Source organism: Triticum aestivum, chromosome 7D (assembly GCF_018294505.1).
Source record: "Triticum aestivum cultivar Chinese Spring chromosome 7D, IWGSC CS RefSeq v2.1, whole genome shotgun sequence".
NCBI lineage: Eukaryota > Viridiplantae > Streptophyta > Magnoliopsida > Poales > Poaceae > Triticum > Triticum aestivum.
In genome coordinates, this window is record NC_057814.1 from 101,570,528 (window position 1) to 101,584,850 (window position 14,323).

The window sequence follows — 14,323 nt, forward strand, 5'->3', positions numbered from 1 at the left end:
GGTCTGCTAGCTCTGCATAATGTCCTGTAGCCACGTTGGTTGGCATTCTGACATAGTTGAGAGAATTTCAGAGGGATTGGCGCGAGACATCATGTCTACAGCTGAATTGTCTGACCCTTTCTTGTACTTGATCTAGTACTGGAGCCCCAGTAATTTGGTGAACACCTTTTGTTGCCACGGAGTGGTGAGGCGCTGCTCTTTGAGGTGCACCAAACTTCACTAATCCGCGTGGATCACAAATTCAGCATGCTGAAGATATGGCCTCCATTGATCGACTGCAACAATGATTGCTAAGTATTCTTTCTCGTAGGTTGAGAGGCCCTGGTAACGAGGACTCAGAGCTTTACTCATGAAAGCCATAGGATGGACATTCTGTTGCAGCACGACACCACTCCTTTTGTCGCTAGCATCTATCTCCACGACGGAAGGCTGAGTGAAATTAGGCAAGCCCAAAACTAGAGCAGAGACCAATTGGTCCCTGAGGGCTTGGAAAGTTGTTTGAGTGGTGTTGGTCCACACGAACGGGACCCCTTTCTTGAGCAAGTTGAAGAGTGGCCTTCCAATCACTCCAAAGTTTCTGACCAATCTTCGATAGTAACCGGTGAGGCCTAAGAAACTGTGCACGCCCTTGATGTCACTTGGTGTTTTCCACTCCGCCACTGCATGTATCTTGCTTGGGTCGGTCGCCACTCCTTGTGCGCTGATGACATGGCCTATGTAAGAAAGTTGTTGCTGACCAAATGCACATTTGCTTTCTTTGACTTTCCATTGATCTTGCTGCAACACTTCTAGGACCTCACGAAGCTTCACTTTGTGCTCTTCCAAAGTCTCACTATATACTAAGATGTCGTCGAAGAAAACAAGCATGCCGTGGCGTAACACAAGGCGCAGAGTGCCATGCATCGCACCATTAAATGTGCCTGGTGCTCCTGCTAAACCAAACGAGACAACCTTAAATTCATAATGGTAAACTCTTCCCATCCGTAGTCTGAAGGAACGCCAGCGACAGACCGCTCGAAGGCCGTCGATTCATTCAAAATCTGACGCTCAAGATTTTGCCTCATTTTGTGGAAAAAATAAATCAGCGTAAACCTCGCACGTAATCCCCTCTCCCTAATCCCTCGCGAGCCCATCATCCATAATCGCCCGCTCCGCTTCGGTCGCCTCACCGCCAGCTTGCGTCGCCGCCAGCTCTCCTCGCCAGATCCACTGCTCCGCCGGCCAGCTCGATCCGCCTCGCACATCCACCTCGCCGGCCAGCTTCCGCCCCCTGTTTCTCCTTCGATCCATGCCGTCCAGCGTCACGACTGCCCCCTATTCCTCTCCACCGATGCGTACCCCGGGCGACGGTTCTCCATCCTGGCATTAGCAGTTCGAGGCCCCAATCATGGCTGCGATTCGTGCTTTGCCGGGCTCCACCATCGATTAAATCCGCTGCATTGGGGTTTCTCCTGCCGGCCGTAGAACAGGCATCTGATTGCAAAAATTCCGCCCTATTCAAAGCACGCACTTCCAAATCCAAGGTATTTGAACTAGGTCTATCGCCCTGGTTTGGGGATTTTTAGTTTTTGCAATGGAAATTTCTTTGTAATTCATCCAGCAGCCTAGTATTGGTGACAATCTTCCTTAGTTCCAATAGTTTTTCAGTGCTTCCATTGAATCTGACGACTGATGTGCCAATTATATTTCAGCGCTACAGAGCTACCAATATATATGTACCCATAGTTAGCGGTAATTTTGTTTGGTTTTCATGTTTAAAATTATCATGCTTCCATCTAAGACTAAAATTGCACTCTCTGCAGTTTGTCCCAGCTTCATACACTCATGCTTCTAATTTGTAACCAATTTGCAACTGCCGTCTAGAAAAAATGCTTCCATTTTTAGTGCTTCCTACATTCGAAAATGTGACCAATTCTGACCAATTTGTCACGCTCATCTCTTAATCGCTCACAATAGGTTAAGATCTGTGTGGTGGCAACACAACAGATGCATCCTCATAATGGCACCAAGCTTACTAATGCCAATGTAATGTGCCGTATAGTTGAGTGTCCATACTTCGTGCTTCCTACATTCTTGATGTCATCAGTACCGTCAACAAATATACTTTTGTTAGTTCTCATGTATTGCTTCTGTACAACTAATTTCCTGTTTAATTCAGTCAACAAATATACTTTATGTTCGCTTGATCTTGCAGTTCAAATTTCTATGCTCCCATCTAATATGGGTCAGGTTGTGATCATACTGATGATGACAATTCTGAATTATAGTTCATAAGCTTTTCCTGTTTAAATAGTTGCTTCCATGAAAACTGCTTCTTCTTTTTGCATTTTTGTTATAAACATTGTCTTGTAAGCATTCTAGAGATCTATATTGCATGGTTATGTGCTTGGATTACAAGCAGCAAATGGAAGGTAGCAAGGTAGCTTCGGCTTGTACTGAGGTGGCCTCCCTGCTTTCTATCCTTGTCTCCTGCATACATATCCATGGCAGTGAATTTATGCATCAACCATTGCCAGTGTGTCCTTATTTTATTGTATATACATTCTGCTTCAACCAATACTTGTCGGTGTGCTTCAATCACTATTCGTGTACGCTTCAGCCACGACTGGTGTTGCTTCTTTGACTACAGTTGTTGTACATACTTTTTGCTTCTTCCAGTGATCCTTATTTGTACATGTTTCCATGGTAGTAAACTTTTGCTTCAACCATTGCCCATGTACGCTTCTTTTATGATATAGACATTTTGGTCCAACAAATTCCATGTGTGCTTCAACCATGGCTAGTGTGGCTTCTTTTACTGATTTTTTAATCAAAATAGTAGGGAAGACCCATACAATTCTTTTACCGATATTATTACACATACATTTTGCTTCTTGCAGCAAAAAAATTGTTTCAACAACTACCATACGTGCTTAATTGTTTGTCACTGATGTTTCTGTTGCAGACATTTCGTTCCGCTCGATGTAGTCATGCTTCCTCATATCCAGCACAAGGGCTAAGGTGACGCAACCTCTAGGCAATGTTGTTTGTTGGTGGTTGCCTTGTTGCCGACGAAGAACTCGAGGTGCACGTGGAGCTCACACATGATCGGCTACTTCAACGCGCAGTGATGCTGGCTATGCAGAAGTGAAATTATTGTTGTTTGGATAAAAGTGTATAATGTTACCATAGAAATAGAAATAATGCTAGTTAAATTTGTATAATGTGAATAGTCAAAAAAAATTGTATAATGTTCTTATCAGTTAAATTTGTGCATATGTATATTCTTGTTTAGCTTCCATACATTTTATTTTGCCAAATGCCATCAAACGCAAATATTGTTTCTGCTACACCAAAATATATTTCCAAATCATCGAAATGCTACCATAGAAATAGAAAAAATGCTTCTATTCATGCAAAAAATATTTCTATCAATACGGTCGATAAAATGGAATAAAAATGTTCTCATCACACCATAAAAGGATGCTTCTACCGATAAAGAATAATGCTTCCATGGTATGTACAAAATGCATCTCGAATAATAATTATTTTCTTATATTTGTTTTCTGGAAGCAAATCACAAATTACCAGATTTTTTTTAATAAAGGATATTTGGCGTGATTTATGGGAAGCAATTTTCTGGCATATGTTGATGCGTGCGTTCAATCAGGAAGCAGTGTTTAGGAAGCAAGGATAGCTATGTTGATGCGTGCATTCAATCAGGAAGAAGTGATTTAGGAAGCAACAGCAGCAGTGATTTAGGAAGGATAGCTGGCATATGTAGCGGACGTGTTTAGCGGAAGGAGTAACAACCGGAGCAATTAATGAAGGATCCAAACCAACAAACTGTGCGTGGGCCATATTAAAATATTGGACGGCTATAATGCTTCTGATCGTAGTGTGATGGGAGCAAGGGATCAGTAGTCCCTAACGCTGCCCATTCATAATGGCCCAAATGTGTTTGGAAGGCCGTCTTGTATTCCTCTACTTCAGCAATCCGTATTTGGTGGTACCCAGCCTGGAGATGAAGCTTCGAAAACCAGCATGAGCCATGTAATTCATCAAGCAACTCTTTGATGACGGGCACTGGATACTTGCCTATGATTGTTAGAGCGTTGAGGTGATGATAGTCCACGCACAAACGCCATATTCCATCTTTTTTCTTAACCAAGATTATCGGAGAAGCAAATGGACTGGAACTTTTCTGAATAACGCTTGCTTTCAACAGTTCTTCCACTTGTCGATCAATTTCATCCTTATGGTCAGGTTTATGCCTGTAGGGCCGAATGTTGATTGGTTGAGCGCCAGGGATCAAGGGAATGTGGTGATCGCAGTCACGCCGTGGTGGTAGCCCCTCCAGCTCACCAAAAATTCTGGGAATTCTGCCAGTACTTCCTGGATGCAGGCTGGTATAGGATCTTTGGCGTGCCAGTCAACAGTCATGGGGATGCGAGCCTTAAGCCAGTCCATACCTAAAATGGCATCGTACGTGCCGACAGCTAAAATCTTCATGTTTGTGTGAAATTCACTCCCCTGGGTCCTCCATGTGCATTGAGGCACCTGAGTTGTGCAGATGAGCTCACCTCCATCCGCGACACGCACCTTATTACAGGGACGAGATAGTGGTTGCGTGCCCGCGATCGTCTTGGCCAGCTCCTGGTTGATGAAGGAGGTGGAGCTACCCAAATCAACAAGCATCAGAACCTCGCCGCATCCTTGGATCCACGCGTGCAACTGGAATGCTTTTGGAGCCACGCCCCCAGATAGGGTCGCCCGAGAGATGGCCATGACTGTTTCTGAGACTGCACCGGTTGGTGAAGAAACATTGCGTCGAGCACTGAGCTGATGCCAAACAGGCCGAGGAGTTCTTCCACGAGGTGCAGTTGGACGGACGTGGGGCAGACGTGCTCTTGGCCCCAGCATTCGCCGCACTTGAAACAAAGCCCACGAGGGCGCCGGTAATCGCGGAGGGCTTTCAGCTTCGACGGCTCCGAGCGTGCACCGTCCTGATGTGGTGCATCCGCTGAGCTCCTTCCAGTCCACGGTGGTCTGTGGCAGTGGAGGACGAACCGGCGGTGCCGACAGTGGCAGAGGTACGCCACTGCAGACGGTTGCCTCTGGCGGCCTTGGTGTCGACGGCTGATGCATATCGCCCAGCGCCCCATGGATCACCTCCTCTTGCAGGAGCGCGAGAGAACAAGTGGTGTCCAAATCCGGTGTCATATAGGAAATTGGGCTATCTTCTAGTGTCACACACGGAATTTTCTTTTTACTAGCAAATATACACGTGCGTTGCAACAAGAACAAACACCAAATCCAATAAATATAGCCAGCGATCACATCAATTATTTCATAAAAGTTATGGCGGTATAATATGGCCTAAAACACTACTATAGATTGGGCTATCACTGTCGGCACTATAACCGTCATCACCACCGATTTTGCGATCTGTTAGACTAGCCACAATGGGTAGTAACATAGAGTAGTAACATCGACATGTTACTAGTCTATGTTACTACCTTTATAGTGGGAAGTAACATATGTGTGGTAACATGGAGCACTTCATTTATTAGGCTATAGACACATCTTGCCTTGATATGTGTGATGTTACTACTACTACTAGTAACTAGCTATGTTACCACTTTTCACTCTTTCTTCATTTATTACTTGCCACATCATCTATTTTATCTAGATATGTGTGATGTTACTATCTATGTTACTCCCATTGTGAGTAGTCTTAGATTGCCAACAAAAGCATCTAAAAAAATGCCCCCTCCGTCAGCGCCCCCGGTATATCTGGCCATGGGCCGGGCCGGGCCGGGCTTGGGCCGGGCCTAAAAAAGCCCACGGCAGAAAACTGAGGCCCAGGCCCTCCCAAGCCCTTTCATCGGGCCTACTTTTCAAGCCCAAGCCCGACCCATCTGGTAAAAAGCCCTGAAAAGCCCTTAGGGCTTAGGGCCGTGGGCCGGGCCTCTTCCTTAAAATGCCAATATGCCAAGCCCAAGCCCGTCCAGGCCCTGCTGATGGGCTCAAAACTCAGGCCCAAGCCTGGCCCACGGGCAAGCCCATCGGGCCTAGGCCCTGGATTTTAGGGCCGGGCCTGGGTGGGCCGACAGGGCCGGGCCTGAGATGGCCAGGACTAGCCCCCGGTCGTGGCCGCCTGCATCCCGCGACCCATCCACCGTTGCCGCTGCGGCCCGCAGCCCGTGCACACCGGCGCTATCGCGGCCTGCTGCTCACTCCTGTCGTCGATGCCACTGCATCCTGCACCAACGTGCCAAGGAGCTCCGGCCAAACAAGGGCGGACCCAGGAATTCAAGATTGTGTATTCAAATTTTCAAAACATTTTTTATGAAGCCTGTAGCTTTCTTTCTGGCGCAGACTGATTATAGTAGCATATTGTACTAGTTGTAATATATATATAAAAGAAAACGCATAATTGTACTAGTTGTAATATATATATATATATATATATATATATATATATATAAGAAAACGCATAATTAATTACATTCATAAAAAATGATCATAGTTTGGAATTGTTCAACATATAGACGTAATAATTGTTCAACACAGCATAGCAAAATCTAAGATATATAGAGGATAGAAAATAGCAAATGATAAGAAAGCTTACAAATCACAGGATAGCTTTGTGATCCTTGGTGCTTTGAAAATGAGTGATGATGTCCTCCTCCTTAATTTGCAAGAAGAATTCCCTTTCAATGATTGTGACCAATCAATCATTCAAGTATTTTTGCCCATCTTGCTTCATGTTTCAAACCGGAAAAGTAAAACTGCTCAAGTGCCAGACTACTAATCTTTACAGATAATGCACATTGTAACAAATTCAGAATTTATAAAGATTCTCACGTTACAAATTCGAATGACAAATTGCAAATTTTCATATCTGATCAATTCTAAATTGACTGCAAACAAGTCTCTAATTTCATTTTACAAATCGAATGACAAATTGCAATTTTTCATATCTGATCAATTATAAATTGACTGCAAACAAGTCTCTAATTTCATTATGATTAAATAGAAAGACAATTGGCAAGTGGTCAAACTAACGTACTTAAGCCCTGTTTGGAATCACTCCGCCCCGCTCCACTCCGCGGAGCTGTGGAGCTGGGCTTGAGCCGCTCTATGAAAACGAGCTACAGCCTGCTCCACTCCGGGAGCGGAGTCGAGGGAGTGGAGTGGAACCGATAGGCACTTAGTCTTCTACGGTTGTACTATAGACTGGTGAACAACACGAGAACAAAACCCCGCGCAAAAAAGAAAAAAGAAAAAAACGAGAACAAAACCGTGCCCTGCCTGGCTGCCAACAGACTGCAGTGATAGATGAATTTAGTTTGACACTTTCGGCTATGAATCGGTATGAGAGGAGAGAGCCCAATTTTTGAAGTCGAAGGACTAATGCATCTACTTAGCAAGTATACCTTCAATAGTTGAATTTGTGGACTGTCAGGCTGTGTCTTCAAAATTGAATCGATGCCTGCTAGGCTGCTACCCGCTACTGACGACAGGGATCAGAAGTTCAGAACCAAAAGGGGCGAGCGATCACGGATGGATTCGTCGTGCCGTCCGCCGGTCCGTGCCGCCGCGGCCGCGCGCACCTGCGATTGATCGCACGGCAACAGCCCTGGCGGTTGGCGTCTCGCGTCGCGTAGGGTGCGAAGAGAACTGACGAACAGGGGAAGGGCGCTGCCGGTTCGTCTCCTGTTGCATCTGATCGACGGACTTTTTTGGGGATATTTTTTTGAGGTTCACTTTTTTCTGGGAGATGATGGGCTAGTCTTTGTTTTTGGGCTAAAATGCTTAACTAGAATGTTCTGGAGTATGCGTATCGTTTTTCCTTATACAACACAGGATATGTAGTATACATGCCTAGTTTTTTCCGGCAAAATAATGGGTATACAATTGAGGCCCACCACTTCCCGCCGCCATGGGGCTCCACCGCCGATCCTCTAGAGCTCCAACCGCCGCGCCCCCCGGAGCTCCCGCCGCCGCACCCATGGAGCTCCCGCAGCCGCTCCTCCGTGGACGAGAAGGGCCAACGCAGCGGGTGGAGAAGAAAGTGGAGAGAGGGGAGGAGACCGGCTGGCGGGTAGAGGAGAAAGTGGAAAGATGGGAGAAGGGGCCGGCGTGCGGCGGCGCGGGCAGCCAGAGGATGGCCAGGGGGCTGGCTGCGATATCTTGTAAAAAGTTCATTGCACAACATAAAAAATGTTGATAGCATTCAAAAAAAAAAACGTTCGAGATATTTTAAAAATGTTCACGCATTTAAAAACAATTTTCATGGCATTTCTAAAAACAATGTTTACATAATCTAAAACAATATGTTTCATACCATTCAAAAATTGTTCATGCATTTTGTTTAAACAATTGTCAGTTTTTTAAATTCTTAAGCAATGTAAGAAAATGCTTGCATAATTATATTTAAAGCTACCATTCATAAAAATTTTGTGACATTAAAACAAGTTCTCGTGTTTCAAGAATATGTTCTTGACAATTTAAAAGAAATCGTACAATATTAAAAAATGTTATCGTAGTTTAAAATATGTGTCATACCATTAAAAAAATTCAATGTGTATTTCATTTACAAAATTTATTTGTGAAAAAATCAAAAAATATTTGAGAAAAATGTTCATCATGTATTAAATGTGTGTTAAAAAATATAATGCATGTATAGGAAAAATGTACGACAAGTATTGAAAATAGACGACTTGCATTTGAAAAAATATTAAATAAATGAAGAAAAGACTGAAAAACTCAAAAACTAAAAATGAACGCATGGAAGGTTACCGGTCCAAACCTATCTGTAGAACCTTCCCAAAACCACTAAGATGGGTCGTCCCACTAAGAAGAGGGCGCTCCAGCACCAGAGGCGATGCGACGATAGGTCTAGCAGTAGGCGAGAAATAGCCCTGGCGCGTGGAATAGATGACAAATCGAACACTACGTGCTCGACTTGGTCTGCGCTGACCCATATTGTTTCTAGCCATTTTTTCTAAAAAAAAATATTTCTAGTGATTTTCTTTGGCTTTTCTTCTTTCTGTTTATTTTCACTAGGGAGATTGTGTTAGTTTTTCTGGTTTATTTATTTTCTATTCACTTTTATATTCTTGCTCAATTTCTTTCCCTTTATGTGTTTCTTTTTTTTTCATTTTCACTCCTTCTTTTCATTTTTTGTTCTACTGTTATAATTTGAATATATTTGTTTTGGTTTTTATTTGCACATGTACAATTTTTGTATCTATAAATGCTTGTTAAGATATAGGGCCAATCTTTAGAAAATGTGGGACAAACTTTTAAAATTATGCAATGAATATTTTGTAAATATGCGGTGATATTCTTGTAAATATGTGAGGAACATTTTTCAAATACGTGATGACCTTTTTTTCCCAAAAAAATCATGTCCTCTGTTGGCCGCTTCAACGGTCGACATTGAGGAGGGGAATCCTGGTGCCTCGCTCTGGCTAGTAGATAGGTTAGGGTTTAAATTCTCGCAGGAGGGTCGCTTGGGCAAATGGCGGCGCTTCACCTTTGACTCGGTCTTTTGAGTTTGTCCTTTGGAACAGATTCAACAAAACTTTGGTACAGATTCCCGCTGGCTTCTCAGGGCGGCGAGGTTAGGGTAAATACAATTAGGTATCAGGTTCTTCAAATCAAATTTAATTCAAGGGTCAACTTCGGGGCGATGGCTCTTAGGGACGTGCTCGAATACTTTCCAATTGTCATCGACGTGGTCAGGCTGGCTCTGGTATGAGAGCGACAACGACGACTCATCAGTGACCTATTCTGACGGTGGCATTGGCTGTTCGGTTGTCTGAAGATATCGATGCAATTTTTTTTATTATGTTTGATGTGCTATGTGCTTTCGGTGCATTTATCTGCGTCTTATGTTTTCGCAAACCAACCTGTGGTTGGATGGTTAGAGGGACTGTGGTATCCCCAACCCAACAGGGTTCAAATCCTTGTGTTCGCATTTATTCCTTGATTTATTTCAGGATTTCCGACGATACGCATTTAGTGGGAGCGTTTTGGAGGTACTCATAGGGGTAGGGTGTGCGTGTGTGTGTTCATAGGGGTGAGTGTATGCACTGATGTTAAAAAATATATTTTAAACAGAAAGATAAAAACATAGAACTGTGACGTGTGCCTAGGAATCTAGGATGTCATGGTGCGGCACGATGCGGGTTCTCCGGGAGAGGCCAAGGCGAAATTTACTGCTAGAGCTTTGGTGGCTGCTGTTTCCCTTCTTCTTCAGAGGGCGCCACAGGTACGGCGGGGCGCCTGCGAGCCAAGAGCGAGGCGTGGATGAAGGAGGAGACCGCGCGGCGACGGACGGCGCGGCCAGAGCGCGCAGGAGTGATGGGATGAGACTTGTGAGCAGGTCACCGGACGGCGTTGGCTAGCAGAATGACATGTCATTCATGGATACTTCTGAATTAGTGCTACCAAGGAGCACAGCGTCCCATCGCAAGTTTCCTTTAATTTGGAGAGTAGCCACACCTTTCCGAACTGCATGCTACTTAAAGTTTCGAACGTGCAAATACGGTGATTCTACAACTTGGCGCAACAGCTAGCAGGCACCAGAATGGCATGCCGTTGCGTTACATAGCTGGAGATTTTCACCCATGCATGGATACTTCTGAGTTACTAGTAAAAGGACTACTACTACTCTCTCAGTTGATCTCTTTCGTCGCCGGCTGTGCCGGGGCAGGAGGGGCCGGGAGGACGCCCTTCTCCTGGAAGCTGACGACGGTGTCGTAGAGGCACTGCGCCACCGGCGTGAACTCCAGGCCCAGCTCACGGAGCCGCTGGTTCGACATCTTGTACGGCTGCTTCCTCGGGTTCACCTCGTCCGAGCACCTGCGATACAGTTAACTGTTAGCAACAGCTTTTGTATTTTGTTGACTGTCCATGTCACCAAATGACTCGATATTCTTCATACTTCAACGCCATTAGCACGTGTGTTGACATGGTTGCAGAGACAGGCCTTGGTACTACTGACCTGCTGGGGATGGGGTACTCGGGGAAGAACTTGCGGAGGATGGTGACGACGTCCTCCCGGTGGAGCACGGCGCCGTCGGCCACGCAGAGGTAGCGCCCGGCGGCGGCGGGGGACTCGAAGACGAGGACGTGCGCGGCGGCGGTGTCGCGGACGTGCACGTACGCCTGCACGGCGTTCGCGTACGTCTTGGCGGAGCCGTCCAGGTACTTGAGCACGTGCGTGAGGCTGGCGTTCACCGCCGGCTGCAGCGCCGGGCCCTGCACCAGCACCGGGTTCACCACCACCAGGTCCACCCCGCGCGCCGCCGCCGCCTCCCACGCCTCCCGCTCCGCCACCGTCTTCCCGTAGCAGTACCAGTTCTGACGTACGCGCACAACAAAATTAGCGATGAGCCGCCGCCCGCCGGCGACCATGTCCGGCCGGGTGCATGCAAAATACTACGTGTACTGCGTACCTTGGTTTTCTTGCAGAACTCGAGGTCGCTCCAGCACGACTCGTCGACGACGGCGTCCGGGGCGCGGCTGGGGTCCATGGCGACGGCGCCGATGGACGACGTCAGCACGACGCGGCGGACCGTGCTGGACTCCGCCGCGGCGTCGATGACGTAGCGCGTGCCTCTCACCGCCGGCTCCACCATCTCCTCCTGCAAAGCGCGCACGCACATCAAGACTAGACGATAACTGCGTCCATGCTACTGTTGACGACTTTGACCCATTGTCCCTCACTGAAGGGTGGGGCCATGCGCAAGCAGCCCCTCCTCCGTGGATAGTGGATACAGTTGTGTCCAGTCCAGCCAGAATAGAAACGGAAAAGTAAATAAATTTGATGGAGCCAAATCCCCAGCAGTTATCTCATCTCATCCCAAATACTCGCAGTCTTATCGAATCCTCGGAAGGCAATAATGGTTGAGTATCAATTCGGCAAAGGTTAAGCAAACGTACGGGATCGTCGGTAACCGGCGAGGCGGTGTGGAAGACGCCGTGGCAGCCGGCGATGGCGGCGCGCAGCGCGTCGCCGTCGAGCAGGTCCGCCTTGCACAGCACCAGCCGCTCCGCCGCGCCGGCGAGGCCCCTCAGGTGCGCGTTCTTCGCGTCATCTGCACGTGCGCCACGAGTTAGAAGTCAGAACCACCACGCGCGCGAGCAGATCGACTTCGCCGGCGCCACCGTATATGCAGGCACGTACCTGGGTTCCTGACGGTGCCTCGTACGGCGTACCCCTTCTCGAGCAGGAGCTTGACGATCCACGACCCGATGTAGCCGCCGGCGCCGGTCACGCACACCGTCTGCCCGTGCCCCGTGGCCTCGCCGCCGACGGTCATGCTGGCTCCTGTCCGGCGCGGCGCGGTGCGGCACAAAGATCTCCCCTCCGGTCGGTTAGGTGAATGAATAGATGTGTTGGCGATATCAACTAGTCAGGCAGATGAGAACAACGTATGCGTGGGGAGCGCTGGTCTATCTGCGTGCGTTTGGTACGTACTTATAGATAGAGGAGCACCCGAGTGTTTGGTGGTGGACTTGACAGAGAAAAATCTGACGTCTCCGGCTGGTAAATCAGATGAGATCTCCTTTCTCTTTCCCTCACTGGCAGGGCTTTACCAGAAGGTATCCAATACTTTTGACGATGTTTTCGTTCATTCATGGTGTTGACACGGTGTAGACTCCGGGTGCACGTTTTTGGACCGAGCAGGTTGCGGTGCGGCCCGGGTACATTTGCGCGGGGATGCATTTGGATTTGGGCAAACGTGTTTTTGTTTTTTATATATAGATGTAGATTTGGGCAAACGTGTTGGGAAAATGGTGAGTAGGGTGCATGATTGATTTTTGATGCTTCTAGAAAGATGGTTATAATAACCATAAAAAAAGAAGGTTATAATAACATTGTATTTTTAGAAGATAGTAACCTTGTTTGATTGAGCCATTTTGGAATGTTTTGTTGCTTTTCTTGGTATACTTATGTTTATAAGCCCGGGAGCTCGGTGGGGTCGCAGTGCGGCTTCGCTACGTTTGCGGGGGATGCATTTGGATTTGGGCAAACATGTTGGCAAAATGGTATAGGTGCATGGTTGATTTTGATGTCTCTGGAAAGAGGGTTATACTAATAAGCTTGTTTGATTGAACCTTTTTGTAATGTTTTATTGCTTTTTCTCTCGACTCGATCGTGTTTTAGAATTCTTGGTTAGCATGCATATTTACAAATATGATCTGCAGAAAGGATAGTGGGTCAAAGGAAACGGAAAAGGTATGTTTATAGTGGTAGTATATAATTTATTTATAGCGGTAGGTTCAGTGTGTTTATCCGAGCGTGTTTTACAAGTCATGTAGTAGATTATAATTTGTAAAGCTTCAATCACGGTAGCTTATAATCAATTTTAACATGGCATTCAAAAATTCTTGTCCATCTCAGGGCACACATCGCGACATTTTGTATATACAACTAAAAGTTAACAATGTTATCTTTGAATGTGTATCCGCGAATAGAAACATGACAAGCTCAACACCAAGTCCAGCCTTTATCGGAAAATACTCCAGCCCATCGCAGCGTGCCCTGCGTGCATGGCCCATGCAAAAGACCGGTACACCTACTTGTCCGATGCCCGACAGCTGCACGCATCTGGCGGTCCATTGGTATCAAACCCTCTGTCTTCCCCTTCGAACAGATCTGAAATCAACACCACCAATTGGTATCGCCAACACACGCAACCCCTCCATGCTACTCATAGTGCTTTGGAAAAGCTGGGGTGCCAGGAATGCCAAAGTCTCCAGACAGATAGAATACACCACCAGACATGTAATTCAAAACATTGTTGACGATCTCACCCTTTGGACGAACCATGTGAAAAGATCCGACGAAAAACCCCTTGTTGGAATGTAGCGGGATTATCTCACCTCTCTCTAGTTTGCGAGCTTCGTGAATTTTCAAAATAAAAATTATGCACCCTACCACCCAGTTCTATTGCACCGGAAGCCCATATGCATGGTTCTGCCCTAAGAGCCTATAAGACTCTAGCCTCACTCTCCCCACACCTCCCCTTTCACGGTGTTGTGGTCATTGCTTCTAATCAGACTATCGCAATGCCCACCAACTTTACCATCCTTCTATGTGAGTCCCCTTTTGCTTTTAAGTAAGTCTAGGTTAATTGTATTGAGTAGATCTGACTCTCGTGAACTTTCTAATCATTTTGGTAGGGATCAATAAAAAGGATGCGTAATTTGCAATTAGTGTATAGCCCTTGTGGCTATGAAGCCGCTGGTACTTCCTCTATATTGTCGCATAAAAATGATCTCAATATAGTTTCTAGATCATGAACTCACTGATGAAAGC

The 14,323-nt window shown here is 46.4% G+C and overlaps 1 protein-coding gene and 1 long non-coding RNA gene across 2 annotated transcripts; one reads left to right on the forward strand and one right to left on the reverse strand.

Moving 5' to 3' along the window:
* The first annotated feature begins 1,120 nt into the window (after positions 1–1,120).
* LOC123167267 (uncharacterized) lies at positions 1,121–3,241 on the forward strand. Its single transcript, XR_006483883.1, has 2 exons — positions 1,121–1,523; positions 2,945–3,241. It is a non-coding gene; the product is annotated as an uncharacterized lncRNA (long non-coding RNA).
* A 7,192-nt stretch (positions 3,242–10,433) lies between these two features.
* Positions 10,434–12,469, reverse strand: LOC123167496 (cinnamoyl-CoA reductase 1). The gene is made up of 5 exons (XM_044585333.1): positions 12,185–12,469; positions 11,941–12,095; positions 11,454–11,642; positions 11,000–11,358; positions 10,434–10,857 (listed from the first exon to the last, which is right to left on the reverse strand). The coding sequence occupies exons 1-5, from the start codon at positions 12,318–12,320 to the stop codon at positions 10,671–10,673; spliced, it is 1,026 nt and encodes a 341-aa protein (XP_044441268.1). The 5' UTR covers positions 12,321–12,469; the 3' UTR covers positions 10,434–10,670.
* Positions 12,470–14,323: the final 1,854 nt, after the last annotated feature.

What these genes read in the sequence shown, in the direction of transcription:
- LOC123167496 (XM_044585333.1), bottom strand. Translation starts at nt 12,320, where the DNA reads ATGACCGTCGGCGGCGAGGCCACGGGGCACGGGCAGACGGTGTGCGTG. An exon ending in AGGCACCGTCAGGAACCCAG is followed by an intron (nt 12,096 to 12,184) that starts GTACGTGCCTGC and finishes GCGCACGTGCAG; the next exon opens with ATGACGCGAAGAACGCGCAC. An exon ending in AGTTCTGCAAGAAAACCAAG is followed by an intron (nt 11,359 to 11,453) that starts GTACGCAGTACA and finishes CGCGTACGTCAG; the next exon opens with AACTGGTACTGCTACGGGAA.